The sequence below is a fragment of the Plodia interpunctella genome, chromosome 19, assembly GCF_027563975.2.
Source record: "Plodia interpunctella isolate USDA-ARS_2022_Savannah chromosome 19, ilPloInte3.2, whole genome shotgun sequence".
Classification (NCBI taxonomy): Eukaryota; Metazoa; Arthropoda; class Insecta; order Lepidoptera; family Pyralidae; genus Plodia; species Plodia interpunctella.
Window position 1 is genome coordinate 3,997,672 of NC_071312.1, and position 26,958 is coordinate 4,024,629.

The following is a 26,958-nucleotide window of genomic DNA, read 5'->3' on the forward strand; positions in this document are numbered from 1 at the left end:
GCGTTCTCGTTACGAATTTGCGTCTCGTGTCTAAATATCGTGTCTAAAATTCCTGCTATGGATTTAAAGTTTTAGTATAGACTACGCGATTATTTGACCTATACGGAACGATTCAAATGCAGCGCAGTTTAATTTAGGAATCTCATTAGTATTCAAAATTAACTCGATGGTACGAATATGCGATGCAGATCAGTTCAGGTTCTGTACTGGATTATGATTAAGGAGGACAGTAAGCCCCGGATACTCAATTGTGTTGCCCACTGTACCTCATTACTACAGAACTATATTCATAATACATAAAGGAAAAGAAAAGTCTTGAACAAAATCTGAACTCAAGGATAAACTGCTATTGCTTCTTATTGGAGGAAGCAGTTATGATCCATGACCAACAAAGTTATTTATAACTAGCGACCCGTCCCGGCTTCGCACGAGTGCAGCATTATGCATTTTATATACATATAAACCTTCTTCATTAATCACTCTATCTATTTTAAAAAACCTTATCAAAATCCATTGCGTAGTTTTAAAGATCTAAGCATGAACAGGGAAGTGAGTTTGGTTTTCATGTTATATAGTGATTGTATAGCTTTATACTCCATACAAGGATTTTACTTGAAATATCTTGGGAATCCCAGTTCAACGACCTTTTACAGTGTGCTCGATTTAGGAGAAATCCGTAGCCAATAAAATCCATTACGATAAAGCTGTATCAATATAACAAATTGTTCGCATTTGTTTGTTTATCTGTTTGTACTGTTCAATGGCGTCTGATAGGAAGTAAGATTTATCAGTGCGTCTTTTATGACAAGCAATTTCGTTGAATTTTAACCAATATAGAGTGTTGATGGATGTGAAAGTAATTCTAAAAGTACTTATGTAGTACTATTCTGTTAACTTCTATAACCTTGCAAATTATGTAGTAAATTGATTGTAAGACAAAAACAATTGAAGTTCTGTCGTTTATAAATAAGTATGCTAAATCTAGTTACATGGCGTAGTACTTATGTACTTAGTACAAAACAAACTAGTTTCCCGTTGTCAGTATGTCCCTATTGATCTTTAAAACTACGCACCATATTTCAATGCAGGTTATTAGAGTGATTCAAGAGGTATTTTTCCAATTATTTATTCAAATAAACCAAAATATTCTAAAAATAATGCAATGTTAAAGCACCTATCCTAATTCAATTATTACTTGGGTTGAACGAGTCTCCGAAATTTAACGAGAAAACTTGCGGTCGGTAATAAGTTAAACGACTTGGATATGGCCTGTATTTTTTGGCGAATTTGGTGTCTTAAGTTAGAGTACTTAGGGATATTAAACTCTTCTTCTTTTCATAAATAAATACATTATGGAAAGCCAATTACGTTCCAAATAAGTCTGAAGAAAACGACAAAATGATGTAATTTATGTGTAAAGATTCATTTAAAAAGATCTAAGAAATATATACCCAAAGCATAAATGACAAATTCAAGAACTTGACGTTTTCGTAGCATTGAAATCGGATAAGTTAGGATAAAAAATAGATAAGATCAAAAGATAAATATTCGGAAAAATTTGAAATTCAATGGAAATAAGCTAAATTAGTTAAATAAAAAATTGTTAGAGGTCAATGCATGTTCCAAAATGATTATCAAAGTGAAAAATATGCATATCACAAAATCCCACTGCCATCACTCCTTTTACCTATGGATATCCTTATCCATAATCGTTTAAATGGCTGTTGATATTGATAAAATCCACTCCACATTCACGTGTTTGAAAAAGAACAAAAACCCTTTTAAGTACATAATATATTGAAATGATGCATATACCTATTTGTTAGTATTCATGTCACAGATCAGATTCTAAAGCCAGCTTATGAGAGGAAAGAAAATGTATGGGCCGCATGTTAGGAATTATAATACTTTTGTCGGAGTCTGATTCTGACTCATGGCACTTCGGAATTATTTTTTAAACTCCAACGAAAACAATGCCTTCGTTAAGTTTTAAAATTGATTTGTGTAAACTTATACTTATGTGTACGTTTGTGTCATTAAAATAGAATGACCGATTTGAGGACAAGACAATAATCGTGGTTGCAGACTGTCAAGTACTTAATCCATACTTTCATACTAATATTATAAACGAGAAGTTTTTCTGTATGTTGTCATTGTTTTACGGCTAAATCACTATCTATCGATTTTGACGAAATTTGGAATACTTACATAGGCTACCTTTTTCAAATGTCTTCATGGACAATAAAGGCATTCGTATGACAAACGCACCCGATACATTTTCGCTGAGGGAAACAGCTAGTAAAAGTAATGAAAAATTACATACATCAATAAATGATAGGTCTATAGTTTTTTTTCAGTTAACATAGTCATCGTTTCTCTTCCGAGATTCGCGACAAAAGTCGTAAAAGTGACCCTTCGGGGAGTTACAGCTGCATAAACTGCGAAGGACGTAAAATAGTATTTGGAGTGTTTTATATTACTTCTATAAAGCTACTATCGTCCGACGATTGACGTAATCTGCAATTAGGATACAAAATGATGCGTTCTGTGTGTGGTACCCCCCTACTAGACATAGGAAACGTTTATTTCTATTACTCCTTTATAAATCGTATGAGACGACTAAGGGAGTAAACACCTTAATAGCAGAGCAACAACAGCATCACCAAAACGGGACAAATAAAAACTGAATTATTACCTGCATATAAAGTCGCAAGCAAAAGCTATTATTTTTTTTATTAATAATTTTAGTTCGTTTGACCTCCCATCTATAATATGGACTATATACTATATGGGTGTAATTTAATCATATTTATAACTTATTTCAAACCAGCTTTACCCGCGTTCACCACTTTAGGGATGCATTTTTCAAAAATACTATCTTATTGGACGTCTCTAAATCACAATGTAACTTCCGGCCAAATTCATCTTAATAAAAGCTAGTACTTTTCGAGTAGTGAACATTTTTCGCTTTTATGTATTTAGATTAGTCCTAACAACTAAATATGTAAGACACACAAAGACCTATAAAAGTTTTCTTGTGGTCACCCTGAACTGACTTAGCAGGTCAACTGTCGGGTTAAATGGTACACACTCATTGTGATGGCAATATTAAGACTAAGTTAAAAGGTTTCTGACTGTTATGTCGAAACAATACTGTAATACTGTTGTTTAAGGTTATTCTCTCATACCTGCATGTGCGGTTTTGTTCGGAGTTGTGAAGCCGCGATGCTACAACCGGCCGCCTGCCTGACGTCAACCTTCCTTGGGAATGTTGGTTGATCTGGATTTTCAAGATGTTAAGACATGTTGCAAATAAAAAAATAATTAATCAAGTTTACACTGTAATTCAGTCATTTTATATTGCATAACAGCATGGGGAGGAGCAAATAAAACAAAATTTATTGAAGTAGAAAGAAGTCAGCGCTATTTACTTAAAGTAATGCACTTTAAACCCTTCAGATTTCCCACAAAAGAATTGTATTCCCAATGTGAACTTTTAACGGTTAGACAACTTTACATTTTTAACTTTACTTTTACATTAAGAATGCATAAAAATATACCATACAAACCATGCAGAACAAATAGAAGGAGAAAAGATAAAGTAGCTAAATGTATTTACACGAAAACGAAATTTGCCGCGAGTCAATTTAATGCTCAATCAGCAAAGCTTTATAATAAAACTAATAATAAACTAAACTAATAATAAACTAAACTTACTAGAAATATATCCTTTAAGGGCTCGAGAAGTCAAAAAAAGAATTTCCAACTGGCTAAAAACTCTTGACTATAGCCAAACAGAAGCATTCATTAATTAACTATATCAATACATTTTAAATATATTAAGTACACATACAATTTATTTATTTTTAAGTTTTATACATATATATATTTATATATATATATAGATATATAATATATTAATACATACACAATAAGGTTATTTATACTTATTTATTTTATTTATATTTAGTTATTTGTTATACATATTATATTAATCGATAAGTACTTCAATTTTGATTTGTATAACGCAGTGATTAGTGTAACTTCCAAATGTATGCTATGGAAGAGTAGGATTCTCTGACACAAGCATATTTTTTGCTTAATAGAGAGTCCTTACAATATGTATCTTTGTACATTTTCAGTTAATGAAATAAACGAATTTTTATTTTTTATTTATTAATTAATTAATGTTAATGTTGCCTATCAGCTGCCTAGGATGTGTATACCTCGTATGAAATCCACTATAAGATATGGAGTGGTCTTATTCTAGGAACCACACGCATTTTGTATTCGATCATTAATCTATAGTAATACAACTTGTGTTGTAAACCTTATTCTAGGGAAAAATTGGTATATCACTAAAATATCGTATCGCTCTCTTATAAAAATTCTACGTGAGTCGAGAAAGAAAGAAAGAAAGAAAGAAAGAAAGAAAGAAAGAAAGAAAGAAAGAAAGAAAGAAAGAAAGAAAGAAAGAAAGAAAGAAAAAAAAACATTTATTTGCCAAAAACATGAGTACAAATATACAAATTGATGTCAAAATTAATTAAACCTGCGAGTACATGTTTTACCGAATATAGGTATGCAGGTCGAGGTCTAAATTAAATTTAGCCGGTTTTGTTTCTAATGGAGTTGCAATTTCATACTTTTATTGAACGTTGCTATTTTTAATTTTCTTTCAAACAAATACGTAGTTTCTGAGAGAAAATACAATAGTGTCGGGTTACGATGATATAAAGTTTAGAGGAGGAAAGAAACATAAAACCTGGTTAGAACGAAGGATACAGAGAATAAACTCATTCTTTTGATACACACAAAAAAGTAAATCTCGATTCAAACAATAATTCAAGATTTTACAAAAAATGTTTTGTTTGGGTAACTTATAAAAAAATTTGTTGTATCTAAGTATAAGTTTATAGATTTTTTTTATATTTGTTTTGTAGTTTTCACTGTTTTGTGTTGTGGTATTTTATTTTTTAGCAATAAACGATATTTTATTCTATAAAGAGATGTAATAAAAAAATATTCAACATTAGCTTATCTTCTCTACTTCCAGTATTCTGCAACTGCAGGCAGACTCAGAGTTGTTCACAATTTCAAAGCATTTTCATCTAAACATATTAGCCAATGTTACTCGCTTGACATGTGAAATGACTGTTATACCTAATTAGTATATCATATCATCTTTACGTATCCTTACATTCCTTATATTATAAAACAAAGTCATCTGCCCCGCGTCTGTCTGTCTGTTCGCAATAAACTCAAAACAAAAACTCAAAACGTTATATTTTAAAATCATTATGCCATAATACTGTATGCTATATCACTGTAAGCTATAAACTTACGTTGTCTGATGTATCAGTTTAACAGGAATCTAGAGGAATAGATAAATTTTTCGTGGTATAAGTATCAGTATTATTAGAGCCATGCCCCATTGCTCGGTTGTATTCCGTCACGTTGACATCCCTCGACTCGACATCGAATCGATCAATCAAAAGAACGTCGAAATTGTATAAAGTTTTGACGTACATTAACGCACGTCAGTGCTAAAATCTACGGAAAACAACGGAGCATGATCGGAGAAGTTGAAACGTGTTGCGTCGTCGCAACGGAGCAGGATTGAGCAATAGGACATGGCTCTTGGTAGTATAGGGTTAAAAAATATTCGTGTGTATATAAAAATATTACTCTACCAGCCAGTACCCGAGGTACCATACCTTACCACTTCGTATGTATGTAGGTATTGTAACACCCTGTATAATGTATTATGTACTCTATCTAAATGGGTAGGGCAATACATCTTCATAAAGCCCCGGGATCGGCAAGAATAAAATACAACCGTTATTTTAGCCACTATTATTTTATTTACCCAACAATTTTGGACAGAAGCCATGTGAAAACAAACTCTAAAATGCAATTTATTTTTTGTATGTGGATAATGAAAAAAAATTTGGGATACAGTTGAAATAATTTGAATATCAGTTCATTTTTGTTTAGTATACAAAAGCTAGTATAGGCCATGTATAATGTATATCCTTATCCTTCCTTACATATTATCATTAGGTATCCTTACGTTCCTTATTATTATAAAACAAAGTCCTCTGTCGCGTTTGTCTGTCTGTTCGCAATAAACTCAAAACGTTATGCTTAAAAATCATACTTAACAAGAAACGCATTTTATACAAGCAAGACCTAAAACAAAACAAAGAATTGAAATATCTCACTCCTTAATTAGGTTCTAGTTACAAGATCAATCGTAAATTGTAACTAATCAAACAGATTGTGATTGCCTGTCTGAGGAGGCGGTATACACCCTAATAAAGATCGATGTGAGATCGACTACACTGAACGAAGCAGGCATAGTGGGTAGATTTGATTCGTCTTTGTAAATTCACAGCCCATTGTCTGTTCTAGTTTACATCAAATAAAATAAAAATAAACAAAAGACAAAAGGCTTCGCTCGTGTAAAATCTTTATTATAGGTACACTTAAAGCTTTCTCAGGAATCACACAGTATACTATAAATATGAAAGTGTGTTTGTTTGTCATTTCATATAAAAAACGAGCAATGTAAATAGTAATTTTTGGTGTGGATTCTTTTTGCCGCGGGCACAGGCGGTGGCAACAGCTAGTCAGCTAGTGTCATATGTATTAATTGGCTTAATACATTTGATTTGAGCTTGGTAATATTTATCAGTCTCTGTGGAGCAAGTTCTTGGGACTACATGTCAAAGATGAAAACACAGAGCCGTAATTAATTAATGGCAATTTGGCAATTAATCTTTACAACAAAATGGTCTAAGTTTCTTATACACTACCTTGCGAGTACTTCTCTATTACCAGGGGTCCTGGGTGAGCGATAAACGCGATAAGGCAGCGCAATGAATGTATATAAATCGTATTTATGTACTCTCTCTTTCGTGTATAGCTAACATTGGTCTCTGATTGCATTCTAGTCGTTTAAAGGCATCTGACTTTTACTATTGAACACACTAGTGAACTAAATGTTTTCCTCCAACGGGCGAAAGTACTACATAGTATACAAACTTATGTGGTACAGTCAACAGCACATTAACCTACTCAAATTCCTTGCAAACCCGCCGCTATTACCGCGTCATAGAGGTTCATCATTAAGAAATTAAAATTTTCGATCGAAGACAGGCTTAACCACTGGACCACTTCAATTTATGTAATTGTTTATGTTGTTATCATAATAACTCAGACGCGTTGTACATTACCTTTCGTTATTATCGTAAATCGGCTCAAATCAGCCAATTCTGTCTTCTGCAAATACAAAAAAGGTATTGCAAAGAATTGCATCGCATCGCGTTATGCAGCGTTATTTGCTTATTAAGGACGCTGGATTGGAGTAAAGCAAGAGTTGACACCACCATCCCGCTGTGTAGTTTGTGCCAAGTTGGAGTTGGGAAGTTGGAGCTAGTTATACGGAGATAATCTTTCGTGTTCGCTGCGTTGAATAGACTTGGAGATAACTTGTGGATTTGAGATATGACATGTACGTACAAGTACATATTGTTAATCTATGTTCCGTTCATACCTTTATTCCACACTAGCGGCCCGTCCCGGCTTCGTTAGGGTCAAACCATAATACATTATACACCTGAATCTTCATCTTTAATTAATTATCATGAAAGAAAATAATATTGGTTGAAATTCTAGGGAAATCGAAAACCAATTTAAGCAAGACGCAACGCATTCTCGTTAAGATAAAGAATATACTTAGATAATTAGGATTAGGATTAAGAAAAGAGATTTATCTTACAAGCTGGCCATTTCTCAAACAGAGCAGAAAATATCCAAACACTGGCAATAAAAGAATTGGGCACATAAAAGGATCCATTATATAATAAATGGAATAGACCCGATATTGTATCAATGAATTCTATTACGTATATGAAAAAAAAACGAATTTAAATCATATATGTTTACCTATTTTACAGAGTACGCGATAAAAAAAATACTGAGATTTTGTTATGAAATTCACGCGGGTGAAGCCGCGGACTCAGACCCTTTGTTTGTGCAGTTCTTAGTGGGATTACGAGACTGGTAGGGATGGTGATGAGTGAAAACCTTTGCGACTTTTATATAAAGGCTTTATTATGCAATTTTTCTTTGTAACTTCACGTCTCATTTATGGATATCAATTGATGTCAATAAATCAGCCAATTCTGATAATCATAGCTAGCTCGTGATCTAATTGAGTTATTATTAAAGTGTGAAAGTGTATTTTCAGGTCTTATGAGCTGTTTTTCATAACATTCTGCTACGCGTTATTAAAATAAAACAACTGACAGTCAATTATCACTATTTTAATTTACAAAGTTACAGCTAATGTTCAAGGTCCAGTTTAAGGCGCGTCGTCTCCTCTGAGAGGCAGGTACTGAGGTCTCCTGTACAGTGGTCTGCGGCTTTGCTGAGGGATGGTGATGGGAGACAGATCTTCTGAGGACCTGGACTGTGCGGCTTGAGCATTCAGAGCACTCACAGGTACTGGTGTCACAGAGTAACCAGCTGCAACTAATGCCGCAAATTCTTCAGGAGTGTACGCCTTGTTGTTCTTCGGAGGAGGTAACTGTACTCGTCGGTTGTCCAAACTTTGCCCGTGCTGTTCCAAATTAACTTGTTGCTCTAATCTTTGACTCTGTCTATAATTGGGCTCTTGTCTGTACGTCGGTTCTTGTCTATATTGCTCCCTTGAAGACTGATCAATCCTTACTTCTTCAGGTCTAGATTGCACTCTAGATTTTTTAGGTGCCAGGTTTTTACTAACGTAGATAGCGGAGTGAGGAGGTTTCGTAGGTTCAGGTGCCCGTGGAGGGTCAGCGTCAGGTCTCGCGGGCAGGGGTGACTCGTATCGTAGACGTTCTTGCCTCAAAGGCTCGTTTTGCCTGTAGTATGGACGAAGATAATATTGCTCACCAACAATCTGAGGTTGCTGTCCGGCAGCAATTTCCGGATCATATATCTTGACAGCACGTACTTTTTCAGGGTCTGGGTAGCGTTTCAGGTAAGTCAAAGGCCTTTCAACCGCTGGTGCTCTTTGTTCCTGTCTAACTGGCTGTCTGACTGGAGCGTCAATGATTCTATATTGCTTAGGAGTAGCTTCAGGTTGTTGGAATTGGGGAATAAGTCGGAATGACAATTGTTGGCGAGGTTGTTGCTGTTGTAGTTTGGGAGCGGGAACGATTTTGAGGCCTTGAGATTCAGGGCGTTCGTACAAGACTTGTTGGAGATCAGGCTGCGGAGAAGGAATAGGGACGTATCTTAAAGCTTGAGCTGGTCTTTGTGCCTGAGGGGCTGGTCTATACTGTATTTGGGGTTGTGGCTGTTGAGGCTGTTGTTGGACGTTGGTGGTTTCAATTAAGTATTGCTGAGGCGCGCCTGCAGGCAATGGTTGTGGGACTTGTGGTGGGGTAGCCACCTTTGGCCGCAATTTCGTTGGTTTCTTGCTAGGTTTGGTGATGTATCTGTCCACCTGAAATTGGAATTTTAGTTTTTATGTTTGCACGCCTGAAGATCTATAAAATGGGTTTGCGTGGGGCAATGAGCATGAAACTCGCTCGTGAATAATGAATGACACAGACTTTTACTTTTGTATGACTTTATTTTTACTCTACTACTGTTTATATGTGCGTTGATTCTCTTCTCAGATTCTAATTTTCGCAGAAAACAGAACCAATATTGGAAAATCCAATTAACGGGGGGCGCAAACAAATTGAGTATAGGATTTGTGGATGCATTCAAGACGAAATTGCTATTTCGCCCACAGATTTTTGGTAATTCTTCAGATTTCAGCATGTCAATTAATATTAAATTAACACCCATATTAACAATTTAGAATATTCGACATGTATGTACGTACATTAAATTATTCTATTCTTGCTTCGCGGCTTCACAACCCCGAACGCATCCGGGAACATGCATAGACGAGAGAGAGAGAGCATGATATACAATGAGAAGGATCGAAAAAGATTACTATTTTCCGAAAACCAAATTACCTGTTGATACTGCGGCGCCGGCGCATTCTGCGATACGGTCTGCTGCTGATACTGCCGGTCGTCCTGACCAACCTGATGGCCAAGCAGTGCCAGGAGTTCCTGGTCGAAGGAGCTGCTGGAACTGGGACCGGAGTCACTGACAGAGAGCGCGGCCCCCACTGATGCTTCTCCTCCGTCCGCGGAGTAGTGCGGGCGAGCTATGACTGCGTGGGACGGCTGGTAGGCCACCTGGAATTTGAGAAAAAAATAATGTTATTTTAATAAATTTACAACAACACTTGCAAGAAGTTTGTATCGCGGGTCCGATGGACACAAAGATCATCATCATCATAGAACCAACCAAGTACTGTGATCACAAGTACCAGAAGACCTCTAGATAGCGGACAGCGGAATATTATGTATAGTTGATGAAAGTAGATAGAGTATTTTTTTTTCATCTTCTATATAAACAATGTTGATAAACTCATAATGCGCGAAAAATGTAGTCCCTTGTCCCGTGCCCAGCTAGTATTGTTAATAAATTACAAGTAGTAAACCAGATTAACTTCTGTAAATAAACGAAACGTAAAAGAGTCTGAATCGAGAATACATTCAATTTACCCAAAACAACACAGCAGATTCTCACCGTGAGTTAGTCAAATACCTCGATTTATCTCGTCGATGCACAACGACTGGGTCTATTCTCAGGGAATAATGCAGACTATGATCCCATTGTCTGATTTCTATTTCGATTTGCTCGCTGCACCGTACTGATAGCACGAGTCCCGAGCAATGAGCCTTGGATATGAAAATTCACATTAAACTGCATAACAACGATATTTTTATTCCTGTTCAGAACTACTGGAATATTTTTCTTTGTGCGTGGACTTAATAGCTTTACTGTGAGATTTATAATTGATGATATTGATTTAAAAGAGAATGATTCCTATGTGTTGAAATTTGAAAAATAAAATTTTTGCTCTCTTAAGGGGTCAGGTTATATGCTATTGTCAACCAAAGGTATAAACACCAATTAGCTAGGAAAAAATACCTGATAAGATGCTTGCAACTCAACCTACTAGAAATGTAAGCTGGGCTTCTACTGCTACTCGTGGACTTTAATTTAGAATACCTTGCTAGGACATTATTATTTTAAACGAAAGTAAAAAAATAAAATATAAGTAGATTGTGTCTATACCTACTATCATGTGGAGGCGGTGTGTTTAAGCTGTTAAGCAGAGTGTGGGCCAAATTTATTAGCACCCTGAGTCATAAAGTATGGTGTCCAGCAGACTTAAAGTTAAGTTAACAAACTTTCATAATTTATTAATAAAAGTGGACTACCTAAATCTGGATGGAAGGCCTAATTATATTTAAATTTTAATGTCTTTTCTTGTCGAGTCGGAATGGACTAAGGATTAATGTAATAAGTGGAATAGATAGAAGTATTGACCTGACGTGCGGCCTGCGGCTCGACGTAGTAAAACTGCTGAGGGTTGGGTTTTTCCTGGCCATACAGCTGCAACTGCTGCAGCAGCTGGTTGCTGCTCAGTGGTGCCTTCCTCTCTTGCTGGAATTCCAGCAACTCCTGGGCGTTTAGTGAAAACACCTGACCTGGACGGTATTCTTGTGAGTCTTGTCTGAAACAAATTTAAGTTTGCATTCGATTTAAAACAAAAGAGCAGCGTTGGAGTTTAATATTTTTCTTTTTCAATTTTGTAAGTGGCCAGTGTTACGCCTTCTAAGACGAAGCAACGGCTTTTCCATTTTTCAAACACAGAAATTACGTTTTCGAATTTTGAATGCAGTTTTTTTTAGTTAATGTAAAATGTATTTATTACCTGTTATTTCTGTCCTCGTCTTGTGGTTCTTGAACTGGCGCGGCTTTCTGTAATAGTAAAAATAACATTTCATTTTTGTATATTATACCTAAAATGGTGTGTGATTCATAACGTGCATCTATTCTTTGTCTATAATTTACACGTAAAACAGTCTGGTCTCATTTCCAACTCATGCTTAGCTGGAACAATTATTAATTGATAATATTATATTTTCACAATTGTTGGTTTTGTGGACATGTCTATTATTATATCATAGCTTTTTAGTAATAATAATAGTTTGATTATTTAAAGATATTAACTATAATAAACCAGGCTTTCTTTAAAACCTTAAAGATAACATTACTACAACTTAATAAAGGATAATATTAGCTTAGTACGTAAGCTATCTTTGTCAATACACAATAAAAACGTGTGAAATTAAGTAAAAACATACTAGATAGACTCTCGCATTGAGCGGCGCCTAAAACCGTGTGTAGCTATTAAACGGAAGGCCAAGTGCACAAAACACTGTTTTCCCATAAACTAACAATGGGTTGGAAGTGGTCTTGGGGTATGACAAAATAGCATGTTCAATTATGTGCTAAATTAGCAGTGAAAGCGGTAATCACGGATAATACGGTTGGGTATTTTTGGAAAAGTTTCTAAGTATGTGTTTGCCCAATTTTCTTTCTATTTATAGAACAACTAAAATTCTATAATACTCTCACTGTGAATACCCTAATGTAAACAATCCTACATTTCTATCGTATTGTTGTAATTTTATATGATTGCTAGCGACAAACATAATTTACATGCAATATGGTGTAAACTATCTAGGAATGGAAGCGAGAGAAGGGCATTGGACAATGATAGTCAGTGCATAAAATTGCTGCAACTATTTCTCAACAAATGAGTGCCGTTGTTATTTAAAAGGTCTATTTTAAGATACTGTAAAGTCGGATTAAATAACGGTTTTTTTTCTTCTTTTTTATCCAAGCCCCTTTTTTCCATTTTTCTTACGTATGTCTTTGGGAGAAATTTCTCTAGAAATAAGTAGTACCTTTTTATTTAGTTTCCTATTTGTAATTTTAAACACAATAATGAGATGAAAACAATTCTGGAATCAAGCGGGTATTGAATTTCTCTATTTACGCTGTTATGTTTTGAACTACAGTGTAAATAAACGAAAGACTCAAAATGCTGTAGACGCTTGTGCACACAAATGTGGACTTGGCATAGGTTCGATCAACGGTCAGGTCAAGATGAAAAATTTTCTTTGACCTGGATTTTGGATCTTTATGTGTATGTTATAAAATTATATTATCGTTGTAGTATCCCATAACACAAGTCTGGAATTTACTTTGGGGCTAACTCTATCTATGCAATTTGTTCATATATATTTATTTATATTTATAATAAAAAATAAAAATCAAATGTGGTCGGCTAAAGTACTTATACATATATATTTAGGATTATAAAAAATAATGCCACAGTGCGGTGACAGCGGTGCATAATTGCAGAAACAGTTACTCAAGCGGTGGTTTCTTTAAGCCACTGTTCCGGAAACTAATAGTGTTGTGACACGAGATTATATGTTCAATATTAGGGTCATATTTGATATTGCTTCGGTAGGGCCGGACTCGAAAGGAGCGGTGCTATGCTGTGCTAATCGAAGCTAAGTTTTCTGAGACGACCTAAACAAATTATATAATATTTATTATTGGCAAACGAAATTCTGTGGTTCGAAACTTAGCTGCAGCTTAGCACGGCATAGCAGAGCACTTGTTGAGTTCGACCTTTACCATTATAACTTAAATCGCCACATATAAATTAAATCGTTGTCTAATGTTTAAGACATTAAAATGTTTAAACGACGCAATGGATTTTGGTGTGGTTTTCACTATAAATTAACTGTTTTTGTATGATATTATATAATCAATGTAGTACATTTATGGCGAAACGCTGGATTCCATTGAATACAATTTTTAAGCTTTAAAAAATCAAAATTATTCGCAAATTGTTATTCGGTAATATTTTTGACAATGACAACTAGATAACAATTTAAGTGTGCGATTTTTTAAATAGGTATGTATTTAACGGCTGAATAAGTAAGACAAAACAATATCATGACATTACAATAGCAAAAAGTGATCCAAATTATGCTATTTTTTAGCAAAGTAGTCAATATTTCTCAACATACTAATATCAAAGACATCTGAAAGTCCAACTGCATGGAAAATCTTAAATTATAATGTAGTTTGAATGTATCTAGTGTAGCTAACAGATAGACGATACCGTGTATTGGGGCCCCTATCTCAGGGCCCTTAGATTCTAACCAGCGACTTCATTTGTTTTGCACATTCATCATTTGATAGCAGCTTAGTTTGAGTTATATTTCTTCTACGCATCAAAAAATTTGTTGACATATATAGATAGTCATCATTTAGGTACTATATTTATAACTATATACTGATATAATAATATATTGTATATCAAAAATTGATCGTCATTATCCCAATACCAACTAAAATTATAAATGCGAAAATAAGTTTGTTAGTTACCTCTTCACGCATTATTTACTGGACTGGGTTATTTTCTACCCAGGAATAACACATAGGGTACTTTTTATCCCGAAATTCCACACACAAGAGCGAAGCCCCGGGGCGCAGCTAGTATAAAATAAAAAAACACCTGATGTAAAATAGTGAAATGATTACCTACAAATTATATCTTACACTTAAATAACTATACAGCTTTGGGGGGCCCAGATCTTTTTCGTAACAGGGCCTAGAGTTAACTATATACGCCACAGTCTAGTGCATATAATGTATGAGTGCGGTCTCGTGGCTATCATTTCCATCCGTATCGTTACCATATCTGTGACAGTTACAAAACGACAGACATTCCTCGGATGGGGTATTATTAGCGGTTGCACCTGCAATAACGATGAAACGTCAAACTGTTATTTCGTTCTCATTACAACAGGTGTCGAAAGTAAATACTATTGTGACAAAACGGATTAAGTGGTTTTATGAACTAATTCACACATAGTTTAGTCAATGTTTGTTATACGTCTGTTTCCTTATTTTGATATCATAAAAATAAATTAATTTTGTTTTCAAAAATTAATTAAATTAATATTGTATTCTCTTGTCTTCACGAATCTCGCTATGGGACCACAGGGATATGATCACACAAATAAAAATTCACTTTAGTTTTTATCGAAAGAAACGAAAATAATATGTACCTAGCAAGATTTTAGTAAGGCTCAAGTAAATTATAGCCCATTTTATATTTATTTATGGAACCAGAGACTTTATGACACGATTTCTGAGATCAATCTATTTTACTCATTGTAAAATACATTCCAATGATTGTAAATGAAAGTGAAATTATACCGTGGTATTCATACTACATCTGTGAAGACCCAATAATTAGTTTGCAATTGAGTTCGTGCCAATTTAATCCTCAAAAACGTAGGTCAATTTCGATATAAGATTCTGGTAAAAGAATATATTTAGAACTCTATATTCTTAGTTATAAAGATTATATTTGCTTGTGTTTTTTTTGTTCGCAAACTCATTGATATATTTATCGATAATATAAACATGTAATAATGTTAGTACTTTGTAGATCTTATTTTTTCATTGTAAAAGTAGGCCAGTTGATAACCATACTTTTCACATTGTCGATTATGTCGATCATATGTTAGAGTTAGAAGCGAAGAATTAGTTTATTATTCGTTAGTCACAAAGTTAGTGTAAGTTAGTTAAAAATTATAAATTCTGATCAGCTGATAGTTGAATTTATTTTAAAAAATAAAATATTATGTTATAATATATATTAATATTATTTATTAAGAAACCTCCTTGACAGTCGAATAAGTTAAGTAAAATAAGAAGTTTGTGTGTTTGTGTATATATATAAATGTTTGTTACACTTTCACGCAAAATCTACTGGACAGATTGTTATGAAATTTGGTTAGATGAGTAGAATATAGCCTGGAATAACATATAGAGTATTTTTATCCCGAAATGTCCACAGGAGCGTAGCCTCCGGGCGCATCTAGTTATTTATAACGATATCAAGCCACGGTTTAAAATGTAGGAAGTACTTGTAATTTTTGACGCTATTTATTATTGCAAGTTATGTTTTAAAACATTTTCTTTGAAAAAGTAGGTAAATACCTTACGATAATATTCAAACCTGTTTTCATGTAACCGATCGAATTAACGTAGAAATGTCAACCACACTTATTAAGTAAGAAAATGATTGCTAATAGATTTCCAGAAGACAGCATCAGCCATTTCTTAAGAGCCCATCAAAGTACCTCGTAATATAAGTACCTAATAAAATGTCATACTCTAATCAATTAAGAGCGTAATTTTGTATGAAATGGCAGTGTAAGAAGGTTTTCTCATCGCTCACTGTCCGAGGTGAAGCAATTCAAAGGCAACTGATAGATTGGTCCATGTGTGTGGTATAATCTATATTTTTTATTGTCATTAGTTATAGTCAACGTTTGGATGTATGAAACAACTAGTTCATTCATTTTGATATCTTTACATTTTAAATTAACTTTCCTCTACTGATACCTCATTTAGTACATACGAATCGAAATCTGTCTAGAGCATGATAGAGTAACAAATATTCACACACACATACTCATTTATATATACTACTAACGGCCCGACCCAGCTTCGCTCGGGTAAAAACATAATAAATTATACACTAACCTTTCTCAGGAATCACATTATCTGTTGGTGAAAACAGCATGAAAATCCGTGCGGCAGAGGACTTTGTTTTTAATATGTAACCTTTGTTTTTAATATGTAACCTTTGTTTTTAATATGTAACCTTTGTTTTTAATATGTAACCTATGGTATGATAGATAAAGTACCTAGACTTAAAATTGAATTCTTACTGCATGTTAGGATAAAGGTATACGACGATACTGTTGACACTGGAGACTTGTGGTGGTTTGTGCCCGGGCGAAAGAATTTATGCCCGGGCAGAAACCCATCTTGGCTCGAGGCCCTATTCTAAATATCCCTTCAAATGTACACAATCAAAGTACTAAACTGACCACTTCGTGACTAAATCTAGGGCGCAAAAGTGAAAGGGCTATTCAAAACACTATCCGTTTGGAGCAAAGCGGCCTATTTCACTTAGTGACGTTGTAATTTGTATCGACGGCATTGCTATTTAATGATAGATACTTGAACTTTAGAATATTTCAATGACTATGCTAATATGTCCGGTATTGCGAGGATGGTAAGACTGGTTTTGGCGTGTGTATTTGTGACGGTGATTGATTCTCAATGTTCACATATTTATAACGGTGGTTGAATGCCAAATGACTTATTTAGTAGGTAGTTCTTTAGGAACTGAAGACTTTATGTTTCCTGTTTAGAATTAGATGAAGCGACCTTTACATACCTGAGTATAAATATCGTTTAAGTTATTAAGAATTTATATTTTTATATATTAAATACACTAACTATACTAAGCTCTCTTAGGAATTTCTGGATTAAGTTCTTAAAATCAAACTCAATCATTTGTCGTATCGAAACACATGAATTGTTTATATAGGTTGTGCATATGGTTTTAAAATAAGCAAGGGCTCGCTGTGTCATCATAGGGTCCATGTCTGAGCTGAAGTTTAAGCTACCCAACTCATAATGACACCAGTGTACAAAAGTCCAAATTGTCGAAATCCGTCTATGAGATTTTGCATGATTGAGTACCAAACATCTGTACACTAACTCATATAGATCAAATTCCATATCCATAAAATTGGATTTTGGGTCTAATTTTTTATATTTATAATTATTGGATCCTCCGCATAAAATTGAAAATCAAATAAAACAAATAGTTTTTCCGTGAAAAAAAAAACAAATTTCTCTTCCGTTTTTTATGTTTCGTATGAAAAGTTCAAGAAAAATAAAATGAGAAAAAGCAATTTTTTTTCAGAAACGCCGTAAAACGACAAGAAATATGATAAACGAAAAATCTGCGCGCGGATTTTTCGTCTAAGACGGTCACATAGTCACTAATATCAAAAAAAAACATGGAATTCTCAGTAATGTTTACATAAACCTATTTGTGTATTGCGCGCTATGTCGTTTCCATAAATATTGTATGAATAGATGTATGAGATCTATTCAAGGCCTTTCATAGTGTCCTTCCCTTGTTTTTCCCTGGTATTGTTCAAAGACAATAGTTACATAAACACACACCTACCCTTGAAGATTAGTGGAAATATTTACCGTTCCAAAAAAGTACTGGCTACTTTGTTTTGCGGTATCGGTCGGATACCTAGGAATAGCATACTTATCTTGGGTTAAACCTAGGTTTAGCCTATTAACAGGCAGACCTTGTTGCAACCGGTTACAGACTTGAATATTGGTGTAGCCACCAATATGCAAGTCTTCCGCTAGCAAAACTATTAATTAATATTTTTATAAGTGTTTGTGTTTACCTGTTTCCTGGGCACTCTGTATACCAGCTGCCCTGGTAGATATTCCTCTTGCGTTTGTCTTTTGTCCTTGTTTAGCGCATCATCTTCTGTTTTCAATTTTGTTTCGGATTTCTTTTCTGTCTCTTTCACATCGGCTGCGTATGCGCACAAGGCGATTGCTGCAAGAAAAAAAGATTTTTGTTTTTATTTGATATAACTAAATTTGATATATAATATATATATATTAGGACAAAGGACAAATCACACAGATTGAGCTAGCCCCAAAGTAAGTTCGTGACTTGTGTTATGGGATACTAAACTCAACGATACTATATTTTATAACAAATACATATATAGATAAACATCCAAGACCCGGGCCAATCAGAAAAAGATCATTTTCCATCATGACCCGACCGAGGATCGAACCCGGGACCTCTCGGTTCAGAGGCAAGCACTTTACCACTGCGCCACCGAGGTCGTCAAATATGCATGTCCGGAAAAATTTAAACTTATTTAAAAAAGTTGGTGATTACAGTGATAGAGCCTTACGTAATAAAGATAAATTGTCTGTCCCCGGGCATCGGTTGGCCAAAGTTAGAACGTCTTTTGTTGGGAACTGTATCCGTTTTTATAACAAATTGCCTAAATGGATTCTTGATTTGCCGGACAAAAAAATTAGAAATTATATAAAAGAAGTACTTTGTAAAAAGGCATATTACAAGTCTGATGATTATGTGAACGACAATAATATCTGGCCCAAGCATGGTGCAGTATCCTCATAAGATATGTAATTGATTTATGACATTATTACGTACGTTTTGTACATTTAGCTTTTTATTTATATATATATTTTGTGTGTCAATTTTCAATAATTTTATTGGAAATACATATTTTATTTTATTTATTTATTCAAATTTTGACATTTTTAATAATGATGTAAATTCGTCCTCCTAATTTTTAATATATATATAAGACCTATATTTGTTAATTGACGCTCTTGGAGACAAGGCTGCGGTGAAGTTTGTTGCGCCGCTTCTTCTTCACTTGCGCTTTGGAAGCCGGCAGTAGACTTAGTTTAAGTAATTTTTTTGACGTCAATAACTGATGTATATCATCCTAAATTGAATAAAGAATTTTGAATTTGAATTTGAATAACTGAATTTTGATACCATTTTACGATATTATCTTTACTATTAAGAAATTTTAATTATTATGAGTGTCTTATAAATACTGTTCTATTTATTTTTGTATCAACAATGGCGCCCTTTCTACCACCCTTTGCTCCAACATAGTGAACTCTGCTACCCAAATAGCAAAGGAATCTGGAAGCTATCAAAAGCGTTTTATGTACTGTGTCGCCATTCCAAATTGGTACATACACGTACGATTATAATAACATTATTAATGTCGTAATATTGAAAAGAAAGGAGATGTATTTCGGCAGTTGTTTCAATGACAAATTAATAAATGCAACCTTCTATTCACATTGCAATGATAGATGTTATGAAATGTTGTGGCCTGTGGTCCCGTCCTAGAATATGACCATCTCCTGTGAGTGTACTATAGGAGGCGACTAAATGATAAAAAACCCTTATCTGCTGCAAGGTAACAATAACATTCCCAAAGAGGATTGGTAGGCGGTCGTAAAACCAGCGGAACCAGCCTTCCAGGTGTTATGGACAGTCACAATTGCAACACATAGGAACTCACATGAGTGACAGTAATGTTATTATTAAAGAAAATACAGTTTTATAAATAATTCCATTCCAATAGACAGTACGTAAAAATGATGATAATTACAATGTTTTTTACTTAAGAGTTCAAATTATTAGACATTGTACATTACAATATTTATTACAATGTTTTTTACGTGAGTTTAATCAAATATTTTTTTGTAATTTTAGTGACATGTTATACTTGTGTGATCTTTGTCAATCATTTCCATTCCATTTTCATAGAATTTTGACTCTGTCTACCCAGTTAGAGGTAAGATAGAGAGGTACGAGATATCTACATAATACATTATTTGTATGCATTTTTATTCAAGTAAATCGTAAGAAATTCATCAGAGACTTAGATAATAGGGAAGTAGATTAGCTTTAGTCGGGAAATGATGAGATTCTGCCCTTGGGACTGGCTGGGTTGGCTACGATTTGAATTTTAACTTCCAATTAGATTTATTGATTCCTCGGTTTGATATTCGTTAATTGAACTTCGAATAAATGTTTAGGAGATTGGATTTTAAACTATTATTGTGCTTTGATACTATTGTACATAAGGTAGACAAATAGAGCTTATTCATAACATATACATACTATACTATAGAAATTCGTATTAGTACTACATACCTCCGTGGTTTTACCAGCATTTTAGCATTTTATACCTATATGGTTTTGTAATTGTGTTTTTAAATGATAATATAATAAACAAGTAAGTTCTACCTAAATATTATAAATGCGAAAGTAAGTTGGTTTGTTGTCTATTCATACATATAGTATGGAGAATGACATAGGCCATCATTTCATTACGTGAAAAAGACGATAAAGCATGAAGAGTTCAAAGAAAAACCGAAGTGAATTGAGAAGTTGGGTTTTGTAAAAATTTTCCGAAATCCAATAATATAATTTCGCTGGGGACTGGTGCGTCTGTATTTTATCATACTTTTAGGGTTTATGAAAAAGCTACTTCGGGCAAAGATTACGAATAATTTCATACAATATTTTAACGTGGCATTCCCGAAATGAACGAATCAGTCATACCTGACGATTCGCTTCGGTCGCCGTAATATGAGTATTAACACAAATTTTCTTTGGACCATATGCACAGAACTTTATGCAGCGGTAATAAAGCTAATTTTACATTGAATTTGTCTGGCTGATGTTCTGTCGACTGTACACCATTAATCAGTGTTAGATACACTTTGTAATGACCAGTCCATTGTAGTTGTGAGAAAGCTCAAGTCGTTTTAGGTGTTAATGATTTGGAGCTGTTGTAGTGTTGCAATCTTAGGTGACAAGCGATCAATTAACGAGATGGAAATCATAAGTTGTATGATTTATTTAAAAGTTTGTTTTGAATCGTCACGTCATAAATTTTCTTAGTTATAAAGTATGACTTTAGGATATAAATCATATAACAGAATCTTAGTTACAAAGTCTTAGTCGAAGCATTTAAGAAAATATACTTAAACAGGCACTATTTCTTGTCGAATGTTTAATTGTATAGTCTTTTTCAAAAAGCTACAAACTACTAGTGTCCATGTCACAGTTATAAAGTGTTTTTGATGTGTATTAAGCAATTAATAACTATAATTTACACTATTAATATATAATAAACTACTTAGCTTTTAATCGCAACTTAGAAAACGTATTTTCATAGTATTTTCCCATTCCCACGGGAATTTCGTAAAATCCTCTATTAGTGCTCCATTATTTAGTTAGCTACCTATGTAAGAGTTTAATATTACTTAATATAATTTCAATATTAATTAGGATAATGCCTACCAAAAGTTTCAGCCAATTAGGAATTCGATAGGAATTTGGCCCACTTCAGCAAATCTCCGAGACCTTTGTAGAATACACAATATTGTGGGAGAAATCCGTTCGTCTCATCTAATTAGATGGAAATCTAGAGAAATAAATACGGATTATCCGACTTTTGTTATAACCCAAAATTCTTTGTGGTGTTTTAAAAATGTATATACTTGTAATTGTATTCATAAATCATAAGCTTTATTACATATTTCATGTCTTTTTTGATTTAAATATTACCCAGCGGTACCGAGGTATTTTTCTTTTTGTAGCTTCACATAATGTTCTAAATTCATATCTGTTTTTGATTAGCTACGAATACGCATCAAAACAAGAAAACCATTTCATAGACAAATGAATATCGTCACAAAACTGATTGCAGTCAGAATGTGTGTAGTTGTCAAAGCTAATAACTGTCAGAATAAGAGCATTATTTTCGACCTTATTTTCAAGACCTGTGGCGGTAATGGAATTAGGTGTCTTTATAATATCACTTTGTTCGTAATCAATAATTTTCTGTGCAATTCAGAAAAAATAAAATCTCTATTTACATACTAACGAAATACAAAAATAAAATTAGGAAAGGTTCACTAAAACGGTGTTCAGGGTAACGGGCAAATCGTTAGGGGATGAGTATTTTATTCTGGTCTGCTGGTTTTACGGAAAATAGATTTAGGACTCAGGATTTATTCGGGCTGCATAAAAATTCTGAAATTATGTAAATCGGTCACTATATTTATTTGACGCAAAATAAATAATCCTCCTAGAGCGAGTAGAGTGATTCAGGATGCCCAACAGGGGCATGACAATCATGAAGATCTGTTGTATAACTGTGCCATACAATTTTATCAAAATTAGCCTAGTAGTTTTCGAATTCATCCGTTACAAACGAATATTGTATAATATTTTTTTACAGTCTTCTTTCTTTCAATCTGTTAACATTAAAACAGGTCATCTTTTAGGAGGACTAATCACACATTTCAAGTATCTTAATGGTTATCTAGTTATAATTGATATATACAATATTTATTAATAGTCTGCAAACTCTAGAATTGCTGGCTTAACGTCAAGGATGATATGCATGTAATTAATATAACAACAATGAATACCGAAGATCGTTCGAAGCGGATGATAGAAAGTAGGAAACAATGGGCTACCATGAAACCTTAAACACGTGGCACATCATTGCGTCCTCATGTTGTCTCAGAAAGAGACAGCATATAGACGTTAGTAACGTTTGTATATTTTGTGGTGTGCCTTCAGGGCTCTGACACTCTATAGTATGATGGTGAAGGCAATCAAGAAATTACTCAGATGAAAATGAGAGAGACGTCACATTTACAGGATCTTATAATGATGTCCAGTTAAGTAAGAATTGGACTATTAAAACGAGACGTAAATGTTTGGAGCTCGACGACGTCCTCTCTAAACCAAGGCTACAGATTGTGAGTTGTACCGTTAGCGTAAAAATTGACAATAAATTACTCTTGTTAAATAATTTCTTTACATATAGAATGTTACAGAACGTTATAGAACTTGAGTTCCATATTTTAATTTAGATATAATAAGTGTAAGTCCCATCTAAATTTTAAGGATAGTTTTTATTATTTTTTCAGTCGCAGTATTTTTTCTATAATATATGTTTTTCAAAAGGCAAAACTGGCTTACTGGCCAAAGCTAAACAATACAAACATTTTCTTATTTCTTTGATGATCTCTGTCATTGAAATGTTATTACTTATTCATTCTATCTTTTTCATTTCGCACTTCGATATCCTTGTCAATGACGTCACTTCCTGGTTGACTATTTGATTTTATTATGCTATTATTTCTCTCTCTCATACTCACGTTTTCAAATTTTCAAAAATGGCTCTGATCTGAATTTACGTCCGTTCGTTTGCCTGACACAAACCTCTGCGAATGGTGTTGTTGCCCATCAGCTATCATTACATTTAATCGCTTGTTCACCTCGTACGATATACTCGGGAGGATATGAATTAGTCTTCACGGGCGGGAAGCACACGCCTCATTATAGCATGGTTTATCCCTACTTAATCTGATGTGCTGACCGTCCGCACATTGACACGGCCTAGTTCCCATGCTACGAAAACCCGCACGCCGAGTGCATGCTAAAGTAGCACTTAAACAATTACGACTACTGCATACTTTTGTGATTCTGGACATTCTGCGCAAGAATGTTTCGCTGTCTGAAATTAAATGGTATCTAACTTCGAACATTGTTCATTTCAATTTACTTGAAAGACAATTTGAAATTGGAAGCCTTGTACTGTCCGATTATAGCTTTAGTATGCCCGTAAGTACTAGTAATGGCAAAAAAGACCGACTGATGCTCATTATTTTCCCGTGTTTGTGTGTGTGTGTCAATTACTGAAAAATAAAATCATTCTGTAGATAGGTACTATACATAAATAGAGACACTACAATAATTAATAACGCAAGTAAGTATAACCTTGGTTTTCCGATATCCTGTGAAAATTGCATTATCCGCATATATGGTTCCCGCGTCGGGCAATGCAGTTATGGCAGCCTCATTCGATTATCGACGCGCAATCAGCCGACTCGATTGAGCTTTAAATGCAGTTTTAATGTTGTTTTACTTCGTCGATATATGCGCATTTAATCAAATATTGAATTTGATTTTATTGTAACTACCAGTAACTATGCTCCCGTGTACTAGATAGGTTAGTTGACAATTTTTTGTTTTTATGACTATTCGAAAACCCTTATAAGTGAAAAAATGATAATGACAATGCTTTCAAAGATATAACCAAAACAATAATAAAAAACTAAAATTTTGTAACAACTTGTTACAAAATTTTAGATTTTATTATTGTTGGGGCAAAAACTAACTCATCATCATTAAAATTTGATATTGATTTTGAATTCGATTTGGAATAAAATAATATTACTATATTAATTGTATATTCGTATGATTAAAGATGGCTTATAGTAACTTTAATTTATTATGATAGTTCACATTTAAAAAAAAATGTCGTACACAGGTCACACAGGTCGATCGATATAATAAACAATATAAACATATTGATGAATTCATAGTGGTATAACCGCATCCGCTTTTACTTTCATATCTGTATGCTTTCATTATATTTTTCTGTTATTAAACTTGCGATTTCACTATGAAGATTACAACAAACGAAAGTTTAAGTTTAGACAAATATTCAACCAATTTACTTTCGAAAGTTTCAATTATTATGACAAAATCGATTTGTAAAAATATTTATTTTTGGTCGAAAGCCGATCTTGTTTGGTTCTTATATTGCCCTAATTATTATTGTCCTATAGATTTGACAGAATATGTCTGTAATAAAAAAAGAAAATGATAAGTAGTTGGTAAAAACAAAATCAAAAGATAGTAAGTTACCGATAGTAAAAGATAGTAAAAGAAATTAAATAAGGCGGGGTTCGACATGTGCCCGTTCGATTTTTAAACATCTTTGCGGCTTGCGTTTGTGGCTTTTGTATTTTTTATCGAATTTTAATAATTCTTCTTGCCATTATTATATATGTACCTATACTTTTTGTATTTTACTTTATTCCGCGTATTTGAAATTTAGAACGTGCATTGGGATTTAACTAACAATTTTACGTGGGTTGGTCCATCTTACTTAGTAGTGAATGAGTTGCAAAATGTACGTTCCGTTGCGTACATAGCGATTTCGCATGGGCATTTGAAAGTGATCGCGTGCGGGTAAAAGTAAACTTCCTAATCGCATAGTATCTCACACAATGGCCGATTATATTCACTTAGCGGTCACGCGACTAAAATTTGGTATACTGTGTCACTGTGTACGGTCATCGGTTTCACTCTTCTTCTGAGTGTTTTAGCTGAGGAAAAGGTTCAAAGAATTTTAGAGGCAACGGACATGACTAAACGACGTGTAAAGTGCTTTACAGGACTTCTCATGTTATCCTTCACCGAAAGTAAGAATGTAGATAGGTATTTAGTGGTAGATGGAAATAGCCAAACAGCTTTGGTCAGGTATAAACAATCTGACCAAAGCTGTTTGGCCATTTCCTTATTTTTTAGTAAAAAAAAATATATTGTTCATTGTAAGTAATTTAAATTACTTACAATGAACAATATACGATGTCTTGCATTTCCGTAAGATGTCGCTGTTCGATATTTGTAAGATTTTTAAATCATTCCGAGAGTGTGTATGATATATTATGATTGTTCTCAATAACGCTTCAATGGCTACACGGAATGAGCTCAAATTTGGTACTCATGAGAATGGAATGGCGAGCGGCAACTCATTAAATAAGTACATAATTCGTATCCATTTTCATTCTTTAACTACGATATTTTATTTGACGCATTCGATTAATAAAGTCATTAAAATGCTAGTACTTTTAGTGTCAGTCATAGTTATTATATATTATAGCATTTAGTTCCATTTTATTCTCATTGACAAAATTTTGAAATAGAACACGGAAAATTTGAACTGCTCCGCGCACATTTCATTCGCAAACCTATTTCCTGGACAAATCTCGAATGCAATTAAGATTGCGTCTGGGCTGTTTGCGTTTACAGTTATCGGTAAAATTATAATTTGATTCTTGTGACAATGTACTAAAGTTCAAATTTGTATAGCTTTATTGTTTTGTTGACTGTACGTTTCGTGCACGATATACCCGGCACCTGACTAGCATGACCCGGTATTGGTTTAGTGATAATGGTCTGCCAAGTCAAATTATGCAAGATCTGCTGATTATGTCGATGATTTGATCTTATCGTATCTTTAACAAGCTTATTTTGATAATTTTGTTCTGCATCAAATAATATTAATATATTTAATAAAATTATACCGTACTAATCTCTAAATCTACACGTTCGATTTGAAGAGGAATGTAACAAGCTGGCCAGAATTAATTTTCTATGACAACAAAGCCTGAGCTGGTTAAAAAATATTATACTCGTATAAACGTTTCCTTTCTTTTTCTCTTTCACAGAATGGAACTGATTATGTTTATGTAGACCTTATTTATCTTTTCCTTACTATTATATAATCTGGCGAAAGACTTGTTGAAATATTTCGCAATATTGCCCACATTTATTGGCCGTCATAAGGATTATTCCTAACAAAACCGATTTCGGGCTTCGACGCCTCC

The 26,958-nt window shown here is 33.9% G+C and overlaps 1 protein-coding gene across 1 annotated transcript in view; it reads right to left on the minus strand.

The window, feature by feature from the left end:
* Window positions 1–8,314: 8,314 nt before the first annotated feature.
* The window catches only part of LOC128678281 (mediator of RNA polymerase II transcription subunit 15-like), a 38,952-nt gene continuing 20,308 nt past the window's right edge, over window positions 8,315–26,958 (minus strand). The window contains exons 2-6 of the mRNA XM_053759716.1: window positions 18,300–18,457; window positions 11,840–11,886; window positions 11,452–11,638; window positions 10,020–10,247; window positions 8,315–9,496 (exon numbers count right to left, since the gene is read on the minus strand). Coding sequence (XP_053615691.1) covers window positions 8,369–9,496; window positions 10,020–10,247; window positions 11,452–11,638; window positions 11,840–11,886; window positions 18,300–18,457 — 1,748 coding nt within the window. The 3' untranslated portion in view covers window positions 8,315–8,368. The remainder of the gene's footprint in view (window positions 9,497–10,019; window positions 10,248–11,451; window positions 11,639–11,839; window positions 11,887–18,299; window positions 18,458–26,958) is intronic.